We start from the raw sequence: 21,820 nt of genomic DNA, 5'->3' as shown, positions 1-21,820 counted from the left end.
TGCACCTATTACATGGGAGTTCCTGAACCAGACAACTTTGTGGGGAAATAGCAAATAATTTAAAACCTGTATAATAAAATGGACTATGCATTCATTGGATCCTGAACTTTCAGTTGGCTGTGATGGCCGATTTCAGGCACACATCAGTGGGCTGTTTTCAGTGTTGGTAGCTTTGCTCGCAGATTGGTAGACAACCTGGAAAAAATCCTCCAGGGAATGTTTTCCTACATACATCTGTGACTGGATTGATGGTTATATCTTGATAGATTCTCAACATTATGTCTGCTGAATGAAATGATGGAAGCACTTCAGAGGCTATTGATACATATTGCCAAATTGCTTTAGACAAAATGAACAACGAGGGACTAGACTTTTAAAGATCAGTGGTGGAAACCATTTAAAACAAAACAAAACAAAACATACTCTTCCCCACCAGGAGTATATGAGAATGTCCAGCTCACAGCTACTCTGTGGAGGGAACACAGTTCTCAGCAATTGACAATTTTGTAGGCAAACAAACACCCAAACAAAACAACAAAAATCAACACTCCACTCCCACCATGGCATTTAGTAGTTTGAATTTGGTAATGCAGTAGTTTCAGTCACTTGAATTTGCTTGTTTACTTGTGAGATGGAGCACAATCTCTGTCTCCCCTCCCCCCCAAGTCCACCATTATGGGAGGAGAAATATTTTGGTTCCAGTTACCATATAGAGCCCAATCCCTTACTTTTTGTTTTAAAAAATTATTCTAATTTTTCTAATTATCCCAAGCTCACTGTGTAATAAACAGCTCTGAAGTCTATAAAATGAAAGGTAAAAGCCCTTTTCTTTAAACACACTTGGGTTCATACTATATATACTGTTCTCTAAATTACTTTTCTTTCAAACATTATTTTTATAGTCAGTATGTGTAAAAACTTACATAGTATTTCACTTCTAAAGTAATTTAGAAACCTATCGCTAGTGGTGGATATTCAGATTTCTTTCAGTTTTTTTTTTTTTTTTTTATTCATGAGAGACAGAGAGAGAGACAGAGGCAGAGGGAGAAGCAGGCTCCCCGCGGAGCAGGGAGCCCGATGCGGGACTTGATCCCAGGACCCCAGGATCATGACCTGAGCTGAAGGCAGACGCTTAACCAACTGAGCCACCCAGGCGTCCCCAGTTTTTTAATAACTATAAGCAATGGAACGATCATTTACACTGGAATGGGGCTCCACAATGATGCCCCTTGCCTTGCCTTCCTTGTTCCCTGCCATAGCCTTGGCATCTGGCACTGTGTGCGGCTCAGAGTGGACCCGCGATTCATATTTTTTTGAATAAATGAATGACTATATTTCGCGAACGCTTTTGCAAGTTTATGCAGAGAATAAATTTCTCAGATGTAAAGTTATGCTCTCTCTCCCCAGGGCTTCCTCATCTTGAAATATCTTAAATGGACCTCTACTTACTTAAATCAATACTTATTTCAACAGGAATTCCCCTTGGTTCAAACCAACTGTCTAAAGGTCTATATTCATACCATGTCAAATTCACTTTTCACTTTATTAATTTTATACTTAGCTGAGTTTAAAAGATATGCCTTTGTCAACATTTGCAACAAGAAGCTGCATATGAAATCAATTAGGTGTATTTATTATTAGAAAAGTTTTGCTAACATCTCAATGGGCAGGGGCATGGGAAAACAATTCACAGAATAGAAAATATTAATATCCCATAAACACATGAAAATGTAATTAATTCACTATTGGCCTGACTTTTATTAAATATCCACTATAGGCCATGTGCTGCTTGTAGGAAATAAGATATAATGGAATAAAAAATAGAACACCACTGCTCTCAAAGGGACAGGGACCTCACATTCCATGTCACAAATAAAAAAAATAAAATTATGACTACTAAACACCTTTTTCTTGTACCTACAAACTTGTCAATTGCCGAAAACTTTGTGAATTCTGCAAAGTAGGTGTGAAAGGAACACTCATGTCTATACTTAGGGTGGGAACGGGGCATGATGCTCATATTCATCTAAATTTGTTTTTATTTTTGCATATTTAAAAAGTCTAGTCTTTTTGGGGCACCTGGGTGTCTCAGTCCTTAAGCATCTGCCTTCAAAGTCTAGTCTTTTTGGGGCACCTGGGTGTCTCAGTCGTTAAGTGTCTGCCTTCGGCTCAGTTCATGATCCCAGGGTCCTGGGATCGATCCCCTCATCGGGCTCCCTGCTCAGTGGGGAGTCTGCTTCTCCCTCTCCCACTCCCCCTGCTTGTGTTCCCTCTCTCGCTGTGTGTCTCTCTGTCGAATAAATAAATAAATAAAATCTTAAAAAAAATAGCCTAGTCTTTTATTTTTCCTTTTATCTAAGGCAGTTTGGAAATATGTACCAAAAGCCTTCAAAACGTTTCTATCGGGGCGCCTGGGTGGCTCAGTTGGTTAAGCGACTGCCTTCGGCTCAGGTCATGATCCTGGAGTCCTGGGATCGAGTCCCACATTGGGCTCCCTGCTCAGCAGGGAGTCTGCTTCTCCCTCTGACCCTCCTCCCTCTCATGCTCTCTGTCTCTCATTCTCTCTCGCAAATAAATAAAATCAAAAAACAAAACAAAACAAAAAACGTTTCTATCATTTCACCCAGTAAATCTAGTACTAATAATTTATCAAGGAAATAATCATCATCTCAGCCACACATTTACATAGAAGACATTTATTACAGGATTTCTAAAATAGCAAAACATTGAAAGGAACCTAAATGTCTGGCAATAGGAAAATAATTGTTTTATATCTCTATCTCTATCTGGAAAGAAATTCTCCAAAATATTGGCGTGGTTATGGATGATTTTTACTTTCAGTTTTATACTTTTCTTCTTTTTTCAGATATTCATAGAGAGTGTGTGTGTGTGTGTGTGTGTGAATTTTCAACTTATGGAAACATTTAAGAAAGTTGTTGGGGGCATTGCTCTTCTCATTACTTTGTGCATGTACTTCACAGTCTTTTATGAGAAATTTATTTCAGATATTATTTGCTTCCTATAGTACCTCCCTCTTTTGAATAGACTCTTATCTGTATACTGACCCTCTTCTTCTTTTTTTTTTTTTTTTTGTTAAGAAAGTTCAAGAGGTATGGGGCACCTGGGTAGTTCAGTTGGTTAAGCATCTACCTTTAGCTCAGGTCATGATCCCCGGGGTCCTGGGAGCGAGTCCTGCATTGGGTTCCCTGCTCAGCGGGGAGTCTGCTTTGCTTTTCCCTCTTCCTCTGCCCCCACCTGACTCGTGCTCTCTTTCTCTCTGTCAAATAAATAAAATCTTTAAAAAAAAATTCAAGAGGCGGGGTGCCTGGGTGGCTCAGTCGTTAAGTGTCTGCCTTCGGTTCAGGTCATGATCCCAGGGTCCTGGGATCGAGCCCCGCATCAGGCTCCCTGCTCAGCGAGAAGCCTGCTTCTCCCTCTCCCACTCCCCCTGCTTGTGTTCCCTCTCTCACTGTCTCTCTCTCTATCAAATAAATAAATAAAATCTTCAAAAAAAAAAAAATTCAAGAGGCAAATTTGGAAACTTAAGCACAGCATCTACGTAGAGTCTAATTTTGGCATTTTTAAATACTTTTTTTTTTGTTTTTTGGGTTTATTGTAGTTGACACAAAACGTTACATTAGTTTCAGGTGTACAACATAGTGATTCAGCAGGTCTTATATTCTTCTTTTCTTAAGATCTAGTTTTCTATTTGTATATTGCAAATAGAGTGTATTTGTTCTCAGCCTTCTCAAACTCCTCAGTAAGTAAATGTAAAGACATGATGGTAGAACCCTCCTATTTTCTTTTTTTTTTTTTAAGATTTTTATTTATTTGCGAGAGAGAGAATGAGAGACAGAGAGCATGAGAGGGAGGAGGGTCAGAGGGAGAAGCAGACTCCCTGCCGAGCAGGGAGCCCGATGCGGGACTAGATCCCGGGACTCCAGGATCATGACCTGAGCCGAAGGCAGTCGCTTAACCAACTGAGCCACCCAGGCGCCCGAACCCTCCTATTTTCACCAAGAAATGCACTGGAACAAAATCAATAGTCTAGCGGGGTTAAGTAGACATGATGACTTAAGCTCTAACCAGCCTTTCAAGGGGAAAAGGTGGACCAATGGTTGTCATGGATAGCATTATCTTGTTCTCAACCTGTACTAAATTGTTACTGTCTTCAGTAAGGAGTCATCTTTCCCCCTTGCAAATCTCCACTTGCCCCTTTGCAGGGCTGGTACAACAATGAACCTGAAGATGAGTCCAACAGGTTCTGTCTCAATCCTTTAGGTTTGCCTAAACATAACCTCTTGAATTTAGGCAACCATGGCTCCTGAAATTTTTATGTACAGGTTGTTGATTCTTCCTTGAATCTCTTTTTTGGCCTTCTTCCAGACCCTGTAGGTGACATATCTATAAATGCACATACCTATCTCCCCCTGTCTCCCCCCCCCCCCCCCCGTTCTCCCCAAAATAGTCCAAGTCTGCAGCAGCACCTGCGTCCTGCCCACGTAAATACCTCTATTCACATGTATAAACATTTCCACTCACCTTGGAAAGTGTGGTTCCTGAAAATTACTTCTGAGGTTATTGGATTTAAGGACAAAGATTCATCTTAGAAAAATATAAAACGATTGGGTGAGGGGATAAATCACCCCTTCCTACTCTCCCAGGCCCCTTTGCATCCAAGACCTTGACCTTGACCCCTCCTCTCCCCACCGCACTCCAAGGCATATCCATACATTGAGGCATTGTCTGCCTTTCAGGAAAAAGTGGGTATGCAGAGCTGAAGGCAGGGATGAGATTAACATCTGTTTATTCTTGTCTTGATGCAAAACACCATTATGGGTATTCCAAATCCTTTGGAATTTAGTTGATATGTGTAGTTGAGAAACCTGTTTTATTCCCTCCCCCACCCCCACCCCCCCGCCGCCTCTTTGTAATGTTGAATTCTTGAAGTAGGTTTAGACCACACAGGCAGCCCGTAACCCACAAACAGGTTAAGGTCCAACAAGTGACTTCATACACTGGTTTGAGTTTTCCCACGAAAGCATTGTCTTATGAGGTATTTGCCCCTGGCTAGTCATCTCATAATACGCCTGAAATATTATACAACTACGTAAAAAAATGTATGAAGCAATGCTGGAAATGAGTAAACCAGAAAAGGAATACATTTGAATAAGACTTTAAAGTGCATACAGAAAGTTGATCTTTTCAGAAGAGGATTTACTTGGAAAATAATGAATAGGTAACCGGAGACACTTATGGAGCTCAGAAAGAGAGCTCTGGGCATTCCGAGGCGACTGGCAAGGTTCTCTTATTCCTTTAGTTTTTCATTTTGAATATTTAAAGAAACCCAGGATTTTATTATGTGCAGTTGCACTTCAAAATATGTCTTAAGTTTTTCTTGATACAGAAGAATCAGTATCCCTACACTTAATGCTGGCCCGGTTCGGTTAGCCTTTGTATTATAATTGTTGTTAGTAGTATCTGTATCACCAATAAAGCTAAAAAAGGGAGAGGGGGAGGAAGTAGAATTTTAAAGGTAATTTTCCAAAATGTATTGGATAAGAGGAAAAGGAAAGGGTCTGGCGAGAACTGACAAGGACTTCACGTGAGGTGAGGTCCCAGAGAGGAGAAGGGGGCGAGAGGATTGCAGGCTTTGTCCAGGAGCCCCGAGGGGTAGAGAAGCAGCCTTAGAAGTTGGATTCTGGCTGTCATGCATGTGACTGATGTGATGGCCCCCGGTTACAGGGTTCACAGAGCCAAGGGGTATGAAAATGCAGTGACCTTTACTTTTTGAAAATTGAACCTAAGTCAAGATGACCCATTTTGATTAATGGCCGATAAACTTTTTCCAGATGTTTTCAACTGTTCTTTGCCCAATTCAAAGTGATTTCTTTTCCAGTCACATTGGAGTAGTAATATCTCTGTCTCCGTTTGTTTCACAAATACCATCTAGGCATCCTCTTTTTGTACTTCCCCTCGCCCCACTGTGTACCGCACTGCTGACTGATGGAAGGGGTTTTGTTTGTATGACGGACCTTGAATCTGGAAAGATCAAGTCTGGAGTGTGAGTGTAGGGTGTGCAGAAGGCACATGCGGTGACCTGGAGGGAGACACCCCTAGTTGTTTATCAACATCGGTGTCTTTCGCAGAACTAGAACCCCTGGTTTTCAGCTGGACACAAATCCACTTTGAATAAAGACCACGACAGCCACCAGCTGTGGCAGAAGAGGAGTCTACAGCTTTCAGGTTGTATCCTTCTTTCTCCATTTTCTGTAGCTAGAATTCTGATTCGTGCTAATAATGAACCATCCTGGACATACAGGTGAGGATAACGCCCCAGGGATGGCGAGTCTGAGACAGAGAGGTTCCTGGACAACTTCCTGGGACAGAACTACCATTATCAGTCTTGGACTGCTTACTCCAGGCTGCTTTATGAGAGAAAAATAGATTTTTATTTGTGTAAGCCAGTGTAAATGTGGGTGTTTGTTAGAGTAGCTCAACTCATAGCCAAACTAGCACATGGTGGAAGGAGGGGAGACTAATCAATGTAACTAGATATTATATATACATAGAAACTTGATCAGTAGGTGCCCTAAACATGGGTGGATGTGTACGGTAAGGAAACTCCCAGAGGCAGCAATAGTGTCTCAATGCTGAAGCATATTTAAAGCTGAGGCTTTAAAGAATGTATTAAAAATATAGGATTTCTATGTAATGCAATGCCTGGAAATGCACTGGGGATAAAAAACAATTGCTTATCGCCATAATTCAATAAACGACTTAATGCATTCCCTGGAAGGAATGACTAAAAATCCATCCCAATACTCTCTGGCTGACCTTAGGATCAATTTGAGGATTAGCATCCTGCATTTGTGGAATTCAGATTTTAAGGATGAAGGATTAACGAATGTGCTTACTGAATGTTTAAAAAATATAGCATAGAACAGAAGACTTCATCAGCTAGGGAGAGAAAGCAGTGTCTGTACCTTGCAAGTTCACAGACATGTTTCAAAGCAAACCGGCTGAACTCTTTGGGCTCTACAAATAGCAGATGTGAAGGATAGTCGTTGAACTAGATTTCCATCTCTGAGTCCACACACATTATGAAGCGACTTTTGGTAGGTGTAGAAGATGTGTGGAAGCAGGGGTTATCAGACTTTCCATCAGGCCCTTGGACTTCTACAGTAATTCTTGTTCCTTCTGAAACCATTAAGACACCGTGTACATTATAGAAAGTTACGTTTCTCTAGCCAAAGATGAAGCACACTCTTTGCCTAGAGTGGATATATTATTTAATCAACTTAAATCATTAAAGCCACCTACACCATGACTGATGTGAGGGTTTTGGCCAATGCCTAGGATGGATTGGGGATGTGCCCAGCACCCTCCCACTCAGTATGCATCCGGAAGCTCTCCCTTCCTTTCAGCCTGGAGAGAGGCTGTGTCTGGGGAGGGGTGGGGAGTCTGTGTTGTCTGGGAAGCACAGGGATGCATATCAATCACTCTGTTTGGCGGGTAGCACAGACACACTGCCCTTTTATCCCATCACTATGCAGGCCTTTCCTGTCCAGGAAATAGAATTCTTTACAACATAGATGGTGTTCTTAGTTACAGTAATAGCTCGTAACAGTTTGCCAAATACTTAAGAGTTACAAAGTCTTCAGGTTATTTGTTTTTACATTGCCAAGAGCCACATGTAGATTGCAGATTTTAATCCCAGTGTTTGCCACATCCTTCTGACTAATCAACAAATAGGTGTGGGACGTCTCTCTGGACCCATGACAAAACGAATCCCCCGTTTTAGCTGGAAACTCTGTAGCTCTTTATTGGTGATAACTTCTGATACTACCACCATCCAAAGAGTCAACGACCTTTCTTGGTCACACAGTGTTCTCTTCATGAATCTAACTCTGTACACACTCTCTCCCTACCCCATTGGTGTTTCAATAGGACTTTAAGGTAATAAGTTCAGGTTTTGGAGAACACTCCCAATTTAGGCAGGTCTGCTAATACGGTGTATTTATTTCTGTTCTTCATTTCATTTTGCCTTAGCCTAATGCACGTATCAGACACTTGGTATGTTAAAATATTCCACTTCTGGGGCGCCTGGGTAGCTCAGTCGTTAAGTGTCTGCCTTCGGCTCAGGTCGTGATCCCAGGGTCCTGGGATCGAGCCCCGCATTGGGCTCCCTGCTCCACGGGAAGCCTGCTTCTCCCTCTCCCATTCCCCCTGCTTGTATTCCCTCTCTCGCTGTGTCTCTCTGTCAAATAAATAAATAAAATCTTTAAAAAAAAAAAAATTCCACTTCTCAGTTCTACCTTTGCATCAGCTAACTTCATCAGCCTATAGCTTTTGGTCATGGCAGAAGCAATATCATTTTTATCCATCGTGACCAGGTCTCTCCCTTAGAATCAGGATGAGCTGTATCTCCACAATCTCTCCATGTCCCTTTAGACGTCCATTTGTAGATCACAAACCACCAAGTTTCTCGTGGGTACTCTGAATTACTGCTCTTTCTCTGTTACTTCCAGGGATCTTGCAGCCCATCTACGTTGAACAGCCCCTTATTTCTTATGGTCCCACTTGTTCTTAACAGGGTCTCTTTCACTCAGCATGCATGCTTCTCATTGAGTTGACAAACCCAAGCTGCACATTCCTACGCCTGCCTCTTCATGCACAGGGGCAAGCTGTGAATCAGTTTTTGCTTAATGTCACTGGGAAGATTGACTGGTTGATTTTTCACTGTGAATATTTAAAATGCTGGTTTATATTGCATTACTTCTCTGCATGGAACTGATAAAAATTCACATTCACTGCAGAGCCCCCAACACCATCCCTGGCATGTCTCCCACTCCTGCCTTCCATACTGCTCCCTGCCCCACTCACCAGCCTTCGAGGAGACGACAACAATGCTCCCGTTGCTCTGCTTCAGCATGGGCAAGGCGGCAACGCTCAGGACCACGTAACTGAGGAAGTTGACTTCCATGCTCCTGCGCACAAGGTGGATATCACCACTAAATAGATTCATAGAAGTGTTGGTGATGTGGTTGAGAATGAGCATGTCTAGTCCCCCTGCAAGAGATGGCTATGTTGAGAGAAACCATCTGGGGGGCTACCTCTCCTCTCATTCTCCCCCTCCCCAAAGCTCCCTTAGAGCAGAGTCCAGAAGAGGAGGCAGGAGAAACGGCCTCACCCATGAGCTTTCCAGCTTGGGCAACAAATTGCTCTGCGAAGGTCACATTCTCCATGGAGCCAGCAATGTAGTGCGCTGAGGCTGCCCCAAGCTCCAGGCAGTGGGATACCACCTGCAGGGACATAGCAGAAATGGCGTCAGCATCGGCTGCAGAATTTGGGGGCAATCTCAGAAGTAATGGGGGTTTAAATGAGAACTTGCTCACAACCCTGTTTTGAGAAAAACGGTGGGATATGTGTGCGTGAGCGTGAGTTCAGTGAATGTGTGTGTGTGTGTGTGTGTTGCTAAATGCAACCTGACACGATCTTTGTCCTCTGTCTGAAGTATTTCAGGTAAGGTGTAAATAAAGAAATCGTCACTGTGCTGGGGTTTAAGTTCATGACTCATGCTTATGAGTTTCTGTGAATAGATGTATCTGAATTCATTATTGGTATGGATGCTAGCTTCTGTGTGAGTAGCCCTAAGTTTGTGAATGTTTGCATCCTTCGGTTTGTAAGTCTGAGTATATGAGAAAGCATGTCTGAGAGTCTGAATGGGGATGAGAATATGAATTCATGAGTAGGTACCGGAATTTTGGTATCCAAGCACATATCTATATATCCATGATTCCATGTGTAAATGTGTGTACATAGGCATGTCTATGAGTATGGATAGATATAGATATATAGATATAGATATATAGTGTGTGTGCATAGGAATGAATGCTTAAATGCCGTACTTTTATATGCTTGTGGGTGTTTGAACCTGTGTGTGTGTGTGTGTGTTTGCATCTGTGTATGGATGTGCCAGCTTCCGTGTGTTGGTGTGTGTATGTGACATAAGGGGGTACAAGTGTCTGTGGGCACAGAACCCTTACCTTCTTTAGAGTTTCTTTAGACCTTGCCGTCACCACCACATGGGCTCCCATTTTCGCCAGATGATAGGCCATCTGTTCTCCGATCCCCTTGCTGGCCCCTGTGACAATCACTTTCTTTCCTTGGAGCATCTCTGTGAAACCCAAAAGGCAGTGAGGACCACACCCAACTCAGCAGTAGTCTTCCTTCCACTCTGGATGTGGACAAACTTATCTCAATGTCTAAAGGTTATGAGCCCAGATCAACTATTCTCAAACTGCATAAATCAATGAAGGAATGGTTCAAGTCTTTCATAAACATGCTCTGAAAGGGAGGCTTAGCTTGACTGCTCAAAACAAGCCTTCTTGCTGTCCTTCGTAAAAATGTCCATAGACAGAGGCTTCAGCTAAGACACTGGAGTTCCAGACATTTCTGGACTATCCAATTTTACTCAATTGAAATAAAACTCAAAAGGCATCAAAACACATGTGCTCATAGCGATTCCAGAGATTTTCCCTCACTTCTATTTAGTCATCAACTCCAGAGTCCTTTCTTGTCTCCCACTTATCAGTCTCTCCTTAGAGCCCGATTATCTGGCTGTGCTGTAAATTTTGGAATTATCCTCATTTTTGTAGGGAATCTGAAATTGCTTTCCATTGAGGGTGCCAAATAAAGCATGGACTATTTGGCAATCCGCTGGCTACATGATTACCCCTCCCCACACCGCTATTATCCGTAGCCCATGTCTGGAAGACACAGAAATACAGTCCCACCTCAGGGTTCCTCTTGTTCAGCAACTTTGGGGATCAGGAACTCATCTGGATACTCAGAAATACTCCAGCCACCCCTGTGTTTTTGATCTATTCCTCAAAAATTAGATACATTGGTACTTACCTGGTCTGAATTCCTCATTTGCAGAATAGTAGTAGTAGGCCAAGAAGAACACCAGAATGGGTGGGAGATATTTTTTCATAAAAGCCATCAGACAGAGACCTGGCCCGAGGAGCCCTGTAGGACACACAGAGAGAACCTACAGAGCCTTCTACAACCTCCTAGGCAGGCAGCAGCCCCTGAATTGTGACATCAGGGACGGGGGAGGCTGGAGTAGTCTCAGGCAGTGCTAGCCAATTTCCCTGTCAGAGCGGCAATTGGCTTTGGGTGGGATCCCATTCGTCCCTGGCAGCCTGTGTGGTGGATTTCATAATGGACAATGTTTACTCCATTTCATTGAGCAAGAAGAGACTTCCAGATGGCCAAGCTCATGACTGTACAGGACTGGATTCCTGAACATCCCTACCCAGAGCCCATCTTCCTCTTAACACCACTTATGCCAAGAATCAATGGCCTTTCAAAAGTGGTATGTCAAAGGCAGACAGAAAGTGTGCGCGGGGCTTCTGGGGAAATGTAATAGCAAATTCAAGCCAAATTCAAGCCAAATCTCACTCTTGGCCCCACCTCCCAGTCGGAAGCAATTAAAAATAACAGCACAAAACAGAAAAATAAGCTGAAGGAAAAAATGTGCACATTTTTGGGGGGGAAAAAAGCAAACAAGCCCTATAAGCCCCACACTCAAGTTCAATGAACAAGTATTACAACATCAAAGGGGAATGCAAGCCAGCCAGAACCCAGATGGCGGGAAACCCAAGACCGGTTCAAGACTCTCAGGCAAGTGCAATGGAACATACACTTATTACTTTAACAGCAAATAAAGAAGAAATAGTGAGTGCCAAAAAAAAAAAAAAAAAAAAAGGCACTAAGCTATTAAACTGGGTCTTGTAAATGTTATAGAGGAACAAGACACATGAAGATGGAAGGAAGAGGAGATCTGGTCCAGAAGCAAAAAGAACTAACACCATTGAAGCAAATTAGCCCCCAAAGCCCACATCCAGCTAAAGATTGATTAACAATCAAAGGGCCAGAGGGGGAAACCCCTAGTAATTTAGAATGTATCACAGAAATACAGAAATAACCACTTCGGTATGTTTGTAGCAAGAATTCAGTAAGGAACAGTCCTCAAAAAAAGAATTTAAGATACATTATTGTTAAGTTTTTCAACTTCAAGCCAACTAACCAACCATAAAAATTCCCACATCACAGAGCAAATACAGAATTCTGCAAATTATCAGTAGAATTGAGGAAAACCATTGAAATGTTAGGATAAGAATGGATACCCGTGTTTTGGGAGGAGGAATGTGGGTTGAGGGTGGGGGTTAGGGGGTTCACAGAAGATTAAGAGAAATTGAGTTATGACCCCAAGTACAGTATATGGAAACACTCACTGAGTTTTCACTTCAGAGTAAGGGGAAAATAATTTAAGACCCAGAGGAGATGAAATAATTTGTCAACAAAGGCTCACAGCTGTGAAGTTCACTTCCAGGAAACAATGGAGATTTGACAACAGTTGAGGGCTAGCTAGAGCTCAAGGTTTATGGAGGACAAAATAGAAGAAAAAAAAAAAGAAAGAAAATTCAAGTGGGAAATGACACTACATCCTGACAGAACTACAGAAGATATATATGCAAAATCTTATAAGGGGCTTTATGCTGCTAAGACATGTTACAGACTAGACCCCATTTTCATCTCCAGAGGGAAGGAAATTTAAAGTTTTATTTTCTTAGTACTATCCTATTCATAGCAAAATTATAGAAAACAATGAAAAGTTGCTTTAAAATATGATGCTGCTGAAATGGAGAAAGATGGACAGAGGAGGGAAGTTTATTATCTGATTTAAAAAGACTTTAGGGAAAAAAAAGACTTTAGGGTACCTGGGTGTCTCAGTCGTTAAGCGTCTGCCTTCAGCTCAGGTCATGATCCCGGGGTCCTGGGATAGAGCCCCGAATCAGGCTCCCGGCTCAGCGGGAAGCCTGCTTCTCCCTCTCCCACTCCCCCTGCTTGTGTTCCCTCTCTCGCTGTCTCTCTCTCTGTCAAATAAATAAATAAAATCTTAAAAAAAAAAAAAAGACTTTAAGGTGCACTACAGAAAGCATAGATTTAAAGAAGCAAAAATAACAACGAGTAAGACAAACCGCAGGTGATAGAACATAAAACAAATGCATCAACTATTGCTGATTGTTGGCTGAACTAAAAAATGAAGTCCACATTGTGCTGCTCAAAAGACCCATTTAGACACAAACAGGCACATAAAAAAACACAGACATTTTAATAATTAGTTATTGTGCTAGAAAATAAGGATAGAGAAAGCATTCAATAAGAAATTTAATGAAATAGATGAAATAATTTTTAACCAGTAAAATGCATTTATGAGAAATGAGAATACCAGGTAATGGTAGATGATATATTAAGTCTTAGCAGTTCTCAAAATTTTTGGTCTCAGGGTTCCTTTACAATCTTAAAAATTATTGAGGCTCTCCATTTTTGCCTAGAGGCATACTTTGGAGATATTGCGGGTTCAGTTCCAGATCCCCACCATAAAGCAAATATTACAATAAAGTTGAGTCCAGTGAAGTTTTTGGTTTCCCAGTGCATGTAAAAGCTAGGTTCACACTATACTATAATCTTTTTAGTGTGCAATAGCATTATGTCTTTAAAATATCTATACTTTAATTTAAAAATACTTTATTGCTAAAAAATGCTAACCACTCTCTGTGTTTTTAGCTAGTTTTCATCTTTTTGCTGGTGGAGGGTCTTCCCTCAATGCTGATGGCTGCTGACAGATCAGGGTGGTGGTTGCTGATGGTTGGGTGGCTGTGGCAATTTCTTAAAATAAGACAAGAGTAAAGTTTGTCACATTGATTGATTCCCTGTCTGATGGCATTTTCCCCACAGTAGAACTTCTTTCAAAAATTGGAGTCAAGCCTCTCAAACCCTGATGCTGTTTTATCAACTAAGTTTATGCAATATTCTAAATCTTCTGTTGTTATTTCAAAAATCTTCACAGCATCTTCACCAGTAATAAATTACTTCTTAGGAAACCACTTTCTTTGCTCACCCATAACAAGCAACTCCTCATCCATTAAGTATTCTCATGAGATTGAAGCAATTCACCCATATCTTCAGGCTCCACCGCTAATTCTGGTTCTCTTGCTATGTCCACCACATCTGCTGTTACTTCCTCCACTAAAGCCTTGAATCCCTCAAAGTCATCCATGAGGGTCAGAATCACCATCTTCCAAATTCCTGTTAATGTTAATATTTGAACCTCTTTCCATGAATCATGAATGTTCTTAATGGCACTAGAATGTTGAGTTCTTTCCAGGAGGCTTTCAATTTACTTTGCCCAGATTCATCGGAGGAATCACTATCTATGGCAGCTATAACTTTATGAAATGTATTTCTTTTTTTAAAAAAAAGATTTTATTTATTTATTTAAGGCGGGGGGGGAGAGAGAGAGACAGCACAGGCGGGGGAAGGGGCGGGGCAGAGGGAGAAGCAGGCTTCCCCCTGAGCAGGGAGCCCAATGTGGGGCTTGATTCCAGGACCCTGGGATCATCACCTGAGCCAAAGGCAGATGCTTAACCGACTGAGCCACCCAGGTGCCCCCAAAATGTATTTCTTAAGTAAAAACACTTGAAAGTCAAAATTACTCCTTGATCCATGGGCTGCAGAATGGATGTTGTGTTAGCAAACATGAAAACAACATTAATCTAATTACACACCTCCATAAGAGCCCCTTGGGTGACCAGGTGCACTGTCAATGAACAGTAATATCTTGAAAATAATTTTTTGCTGAGCAGTAGTTTTCAACAGTGGACTTAAGATATTCTGTAAATGGCTGTGCTGTCATCCAGGCTTTGTTGTTCCAATGCTAGAGCACAGGGAGAGTAGATTTAGCATAATTCTTAAAGACCCTAGGGTTTTCAGGATGGTAAATGAGCACTGGCTTCAACTTAAAGTCCCCAGCAGCATTAGCCCTGAACAAGAGAGTTAGCTTGTCCTTTGAAGCTTTGAAGCTGGGCATGGACTTTTCCTCTTGAGCTGTGAAAGTCCTAGATGGCATCTTCTTCCAATAGAAAGCTGTTTTGTCTACATAGAAAATCTGTTGTTTAGTGTAGCCACCTTCAATAATTATCTTAGCTAGATCTTCGGGGTAACTTGCTGCTTCCCCTTGAAGTTTTAGGTTATAGAGACGGCTTCTTAAACTTTATCAACTAACCTCTGCTCCTTCTGCAGCTTCCTCACCTCTCAGCCTTCATAGAATTGAAGAGACTTAGGGCCTTGCTCTAGATCAGGCTTTAGCTTAAGGGAAGGTTATGGCTGTTTGAACTTCTATCCAGACCACTCAAAGTTTCTTCATAGCAGTAATAAGGCCATTTTGCTTTCTTATCACTTGGGCGTTCACTAAAGTGGCATTGTCAATTTCTGTCAAGAACTTTTCCCTTGAATTCACATCCGGGTCAGCTGGCACACAAACACTTTCAGCCTACCTTGGCTTTCGACATGCCTTCTTCACTAAGGTTAATCATTTCTGGCTTATGATTTAGAGTGAGAGATGGGGCCTCTTCCTTTTCCTTGAACACTTAGAGGCCATTGTAGGGTGATTGGTTGGCCTAATTTCAATATTGTCGTGTCTTGGGGAATAGAGAGGCCTGAGGGGAGGGAGAGAGATGAGGCAACAGCCAGTTGGTGAGGAGTCGGAACACTATTTATTGATTAATTTTGCCATCTCACACGGGTACAGTTTGTGGGGCCCCAAAACAATTACAATAGTAACGTCAAAGATCGCTGATCACAGACCATAACAAATATAATAATGAAAAAGTTTGAAATATTGGGAGAATTACCCAAGTTTAACAGAGACCCAAAGTGAGCAACGTTGCCGATAGACTTGCTTGATGCAGGGCTGCTGTAAACCCTCCATTTATAAAAAAACACAATATCTGCAAAGCACAATAAAGCAAAATGCAATAAAATGAAGTGTGCCTATATGTGGCTTTTACTGTTGATATTGATGTATTAGAAATTGAGACTGAGGGGGCGCCTGGCTGGCTCAGTTGGTACAGCATGCGACTTTTGATCTCGGGGTCGTGAGTTCAAGCCCCAGGTTGGGTGTAGAGACTACTTAAAAAATAATTTAAAAAAATAAGTGGAGGTCCCTCTAAAAGAAATTAGGACTGAGAATTTTTTTTAAGTAAGCTCTATGCCTAATATGGGGCTTGAACTCACGACCCTGAGATCAAGTGCTCCATGCTCTACCAACTGAGCCAGCCAGTCACCCAAGAGTGAGAATTTTTTTTCAACTCAAGAATAGATAAGTATACATGTATTATGCTTTGTATTATCACAGAACCTGTAGCTTCTAGAAAACTCATGAAAGAATAAGAAAAAAGGCAAATAGGGCGCCTGGGTGGCTCAGTCGGTTAAGCGACTGCCTTCAGCTCAGGTCATGATCCTGGAGTCCCTGGATCGAGTCCCGCATCGGGCTCCCTACTCGGCAGGGAGCCTGCTTCTCCCTCTGACCCTCCCCCCTCTCATGTGCTCTCTCTCTCTCATTCTCTCTCTCTCAAATAAATAAATACAATCTTTAAAAAAAAAAAGAAAAAGAAAAAAGGCAAATAATGTCTTAGTATGATTATGAAAATAGTGGACCTTTCAAACCCCCAAGAGGGCCTCAGGGATGCGTTGGTGCCACACTTTGACCAGATTATGTAAGAAACATTGATCCATGGCATGTCCATATCTTCATGCCTGGTTCTCTCATTAGCTTATAAGCTCCTAGAGGACTGGATCTTTTTCTCTTTGTCTCTTTGCATATCCCCCTAGCCCTGCTCCAAAATAGGCATTCAGTGAACTTGGCTGTTTTATTAGTGTTTCTGAGGTGCTGCAGCAGTGAGAAAATTGCTATCTTTCTGCAGCTTGATTTAATCCAGGGAAATCACTGGGATTCAGCATTCTGGTTAGAACCTTCAGCCCCACTCCCTACTCCTCTTCTAGTGGTCCTCAACAAAGTAAAAATAAATAAATAAGACAAAAGGAAATATGAATGTTTCACCTAGCAATTGTTTTGAGTCATATTTTCGCTATTCAAGTGAAGTTCCTTTTACTGCCACGGCAACGAAGCTAGCTGTTCGCTCCACTCCTTCATGCTGGCAATCCCTTGTAATGCATCGACCATGTACACTTTAGCGTAGGCTTTCAGTGAAATACCTAAACACAACCTGGCAGTTTTCACAAACTCAGAGTGGGTCCCTTTCAGCTGGAGGCACATGTCCCAGCCCAGCCAAAAGTTCTGATTTGATCATTCTCACCTGAATAAATGGGTCAAGAAGTAGCAACGTGAGAAGAGCAGGACATTGAATGTGAAGGGGACCATGAGGGATGGGCCAGATCTGCTAGGACTAATAGTGGGTGGCAAAACCGTGAGGAGAGGTAGCCAAAGAGGAATTTCCATGCATCTGGCATAAGATGTGGATCGTGAAAGATGCCATCTGTCATTTTTGAGGCAGCAGCAGCTGTGGGGCTTTTCAGGCCTGTTTAGTAGCTTTGGTAAGTGGTCTCTTCTTTTTGAAAATTAATCCTACCAGGGGAAGAGTGGGAAGACCTCAGAGTAAAAGGTGGGTGAACCCTTTCATTTTGGAGATTCTCCCTTTCCTGGGAAAACACCGCTAACATGCTGAAACAGGAAAGGATCTTAGCATATTAGGATGCATAAAATTCTCCCTTTCTCTTTACCTTTCCCAACCATCCCAATCCAGTTTCTCAGGTCTGATTTTTTAGGAACTCAGTCTGCGCCATGGCTGCCAAGATTTGTTCCACGCTATGGACACGACCACCACTTTATATCATTTTATCCAATAACACAGATTCCTCCACATTCTCTCCTTTCTTTTACCTCTCCTGTGTTTATCTAATGAGGTGTGGGGGAGAAGTTCTTTGTCAACCCTTCTGCATGACCTCACTCCTAATGGACAGATTTTTCTCATCTTTTCTAACTAATGGAATCTCAAGATCGGGGAAAATGGACTAGGAATAGGATAAACTGCCCTGTGTATGTTGTCCTGTCCTCACCTGTCACATATGGTCTGTGGCCAGGAGACTGTTGGGGCAGACTACCTGGAATCCATTTGTGTGGGACAGCCAAGAGCTTCTTGGGAAAGAACAGGTACTTGATGAGGCCCAGAGCATGGTCTGATCCCTGTCCCTCAGTGGGAGTGGGGCAGAGACAATTCTAAACATGCTGTAGTTGCAGTTTTTCAGGTTTTTCCTTTGGCCTAACTCCCATGGATTTGCATCTGAGTATGAAGGAGAGATAGGGCCCACCTACAGTAAGTGAAAAAGTTACTCCCTGGCAACTTTGGTAAACCACAGGTAGCACACGAGGAGCAGTGGAAGAGACCCACACAGCTCAGATGGCTGACTCCAGCAAGGCCACCACATAGCTCACACATTTGGGCTTTGGCCCATCTTGTGTTTTTTCTTGGTTATTAAGTCCAGCTTTCAGGAAGCACATCAAGGTGGCATGGCAGCCTCAGCTGGGTGGGTTTCTTTAGGGTGCCCATGCCTTCAGCATTAGAGAGAAGCCACTTCCCTTTGGTGGGAAGCAGGTTTGCCAGATTAGCAAATAGAAATACAGGACACCAGGGGAGCCTGGGTGGCTTAGTCGTTAAGCGTCTGCCTTCGGCTCAGGTCATGATCCCGGGGTCCTGGGATCGAGTCCCACATCAGGCTCCTTGCTCAGCACAGAGCCTGCCTCTCCCTCTGCCTGCCTGCCACTCCCCCTGCTTATGCTCTCTCTCTCTCTCTCACTCTCTCTGTCAAATAAATAAATAAAATCTTTAAAAAAAAAATACAGGACACCCAGTTAAATTTGAATTGCAGAATACATTTTTTAGGATATATATAATCAACAAATATATATAAACCGTGGATATATATATAAACAAAAAATACATTTTGGGACTATGTATAACTCAACTATTGTGTTAGGGAGGAAAATTTTTCCTCTGCCTTTTAAGGTTCTCTAGCTGGTCTAAGAATCAAATTGACATAAGACAGATTAACAGGAGAAAGTCAAAACAAAAGTTTAATAACATGTATGCCTCCTATATACATGGGAGAGATCCAGGAAAACTAACACCGTAAAGAGGCTGAAGCTACCCCTGAAATACCGTCTCCAGCTAAAAACAAAAGATGTTGTGGGTGGGGAGTCGGGTATGAGAAGTTACCAGGAAAAGCACAGTACTCAAGTGTAAGGTTGTTACGCAGATTTAACATCTGGGGTTTCTGCTTTCTCCACTGATAACAGTTTCTAGAGAATTAGAGTCACCTCCTTCCTCCTGGTACTGAGGGATACACCCTTACAAATGGAGATTTTTCCCTCATACATGTAAATGTCTCTTACAAAAAGGTAACTGCTACTTGGTTTTCAGAGCTTCTCTTATGCCCGTGGTTTATTAAAAATAACCAACTTAGAATAATCAGTGTGCCAAAAAGACATATCTTGGGGTGGTAAAATTTCCTTCCCTACAACTAAATGGGATATACTTATACTAAAACAGTATTCATTGTTTATCTGAAATTCAGGTTTAACTGGGCATTCTCTGTTTAATCTGGCAACCCCAGAAGTGGCACAGAGCTCTGGGAACACTGGGAAACTAGGCCTTAGGTGTCGACAAAACATTCTTGACCATGGTTATTGATAGCAGAGGTCAGACTGCCTCATCCACCTTCACACAATGAAACCCAGCAGCCTGGCCACAGACAGCCCCCAAAAGGGCTAAGTAGGAAGGAGGAAAAGAGACATACATGCCATATGATGGCTGAGGGGAGATTTCACCTGCTAACATTTATTTAGTACTTACTATGGGTCAGGTCCCATGAATGAAATGCAAATAAAATGCTTTCTAAGTCCTGGAACTTCTTCAGGGGAAGTAAACAAAATGTATAAAGATCTACTAGTGATATGATAGAAGTCTATGGTGGAGGCTGTGGAGGGTGGGAAGAATTTCCTCTGCTCTTCAAAGTCATTCTAGCTGGACTAATCATCAAATTGAGAAAAGACAGATTAATGGGAGAAAATCAAGTTTAGTTTTGTACATATGGGGAATCCACACAGACATGAATTCCAAAGACAGTGAGGCAACATGAGGCTTATATGAGCTAAGGAGACAGGGTTCTGAGGATACAAAGGATGGGGGGAAACATTAGCAGGAGGGTGAAAGGAGATGTTTGGAAAACAAAGATTGTCCTATTATGCAGATAAGTTTCTTAAGTAAAGAGGAATCACATCTATAGCTCTCTTCTGGGTATAAGCAGGCAGTTGAGGGGAAGATAAAGAGCTTTACCTGAATCTGCTGGGTTTTGACAGCTTTTAATTCAAGATAATGTTCATGACATAGTGGCCCATCTTGGGGCAGTCTGCGGTTCCCTCCTCTGAAACTTCCCTGACACATTAAAAGTTGAGCTGGTAGATTATTTCAGCTCATTGAATCAGTCCTGGCAATAGGTCAGTTTAGTTAAACTCATTTCAGGAGGTGGTAATTCAGGTGTGTCCTCAAAGTTAGGCCTGTAGTTTAAACAATGAGGTATTAAATAAGAGGCATTTCTATGGAAATGAAAGAAAAACAATAGTTAATGATTAGATCAAGTTATAAACCGGTTTCTGAGCTCTGAGGGTAGACAGTAGAGAAAATTTCTAGCTGTCAAGCTTGACGTATCTTCAGATAGTGTGAAAACAGCCAGTGACAGATTTTCCTCGTTTGTGGTGTGAATGTCTTTGGTGATATTTCTGCCCACAAAGCAGCAGGCATGAAGATGGCCTATATGTGAGCTGTTGTGGTGATTTCTCTGAAGTTTACATCAGGTTGTTCATACTTAGTTTGCAGGGCTTCAGGAAAAAGGGCATTTTAGTTCTCAAATGAATCCACCTCAGGAAGTGGGAGAAAAATCAAAAACATTAGTTTGGAGGGTTGTAGTCAGGCATTGGAGGACATTAGAAGAAGTCCGGATCTAGTCTAGTTTACAGTGAACAGTATCGGAATCTAATATTTACTCAGGTCTGTTGTTGAAATCTATTTTCTCTCTATAATCACCCCCATTTCTACCAAAGATAGCCAGATTAGTATTTTGTTTGCAAAATAAGTTTAGTTTCAAAAACAAGCAAGCAGGGGCGCCTGGGTGGCTCAGTTGGTTAAACGACTGCCTTTGGCTCAGGTCATGATCCTGGGGTCCTGGGATCGAGCCCCCCATCGGGCTCCCTGCTCAGCGGGAAGCCTGCTTCTTCCTCTCCCTTTGCCTGCCACTCACCCTGCTTGTGCTCTCTCTCTGTCAAATAAAATCTTAAAAAAACCAAGCAAGCAAACAAACAAAAAACACACGGCCTGATTATTTACATAAGTGCAGCAAGAATAGCAGTTGGCCGTATAGGCTTTTCAAAAACCTGCTTTGGGGCACCTGGCTGGGTCAATCAGAAGACTGTGCAACTCTTGATCTCAGGGTCATGGGTTTGAGTCCCATGTGGGGTGTAGAGATTCTTTGATAAATAAAACTTAAAAAAAATAAAAATAAAAACCTGCTTTGCTGGAAGTTTTCATAAGGTGTATCTAGACTGAATTCTTTTTTTTTCATTTATTTATTTTTTATTTTTTATTTTTTTAAAGACTTTATTTATTTATTTGAGAGAGAGAGAATGAGAGACAGAGAGCATGAGAGGGAGGAGAGTCAGAGGGAGAAGCAGACTCCCTGCCGAGCAGGGAGCCCGATGCGGGACTCGATCCCGGGACTCCAGGATCATGACCTGAGCCGAAGGCAGTCGCTTAACCAACTGAGCCACCCAGGCGCCCCTAGACTGAATTCTTAACAGTCTCTTGAGGCCAGAGGCCAAGTTAAATACTTGCCA

The 21,820-nt window shown here is 42.1% G+C and overlaps 1 protein-coding gene across 3 annotated transcripts in view; it reads right to left on the bottom strand.

The window, feature by feature from the left end:
- Positions 1 to 21,820, bottom strand: part of HSD11B1 (hydroxysteroid 11-beta dehydrogenase 1) — a 52,679-nt gene that overhangs the window by 15,180 nt on the left and 15,679 nt on the right. For 2 of the 3 annotated variants that reach the window (XR_006791182.3, XM_045877149.3), the window contains exons 1-4: positions 10,921 to 11,671; positions 10,050 to 10,180; positions 9,194 to 9,305; positions 8,887 to 9,072 (exon numbers count right to left, since the gene is read on the bottom strand). Coding sequence is in view for 2 of the 3 variants with exons in the window: in XM_045877149.3 (XP_045733105.1) it covers positions 8,887 to 9,072; positions 9,194 to 9,305; positions 10,050 to 10,180; positions 10,921 to 11,008 (517 nt within the window). In the remaining variant the exon portion in view is untranslated. Of the gene's footprint in view, positions 1 to 8,886; positions 9,073 to 9,193; positions 9,306 to 10,049; positions 10,181 to 10,920; positions 11,672 to 21,820 lie in introns of those variants that run through there. The other variant, XM_045877147.3, reaches the window with a different exon arrangement.

Source organism: Mirounga angustirostris, unplaced genomic scaffold (genome assembly GCF_029215605.1).
Source record: "Mirounga angustirostris isolate CCGP_5_RB_7025 unplaced genomic scaffold, mMirAng1.0.hap1 SCAF_6, whole genome shotgun sequence".
NCBI classification, from domain to species: Eukaryota; Metazoa; Chordata; class Mammalia; order Carnivora; family Phocidae; genus Mirounga; species Mirounga angustirostris.
Note: the sequence above shows the minus strand (reverse complement) of the source record. Positions and strands in the feature narration are given on the sequence as shown.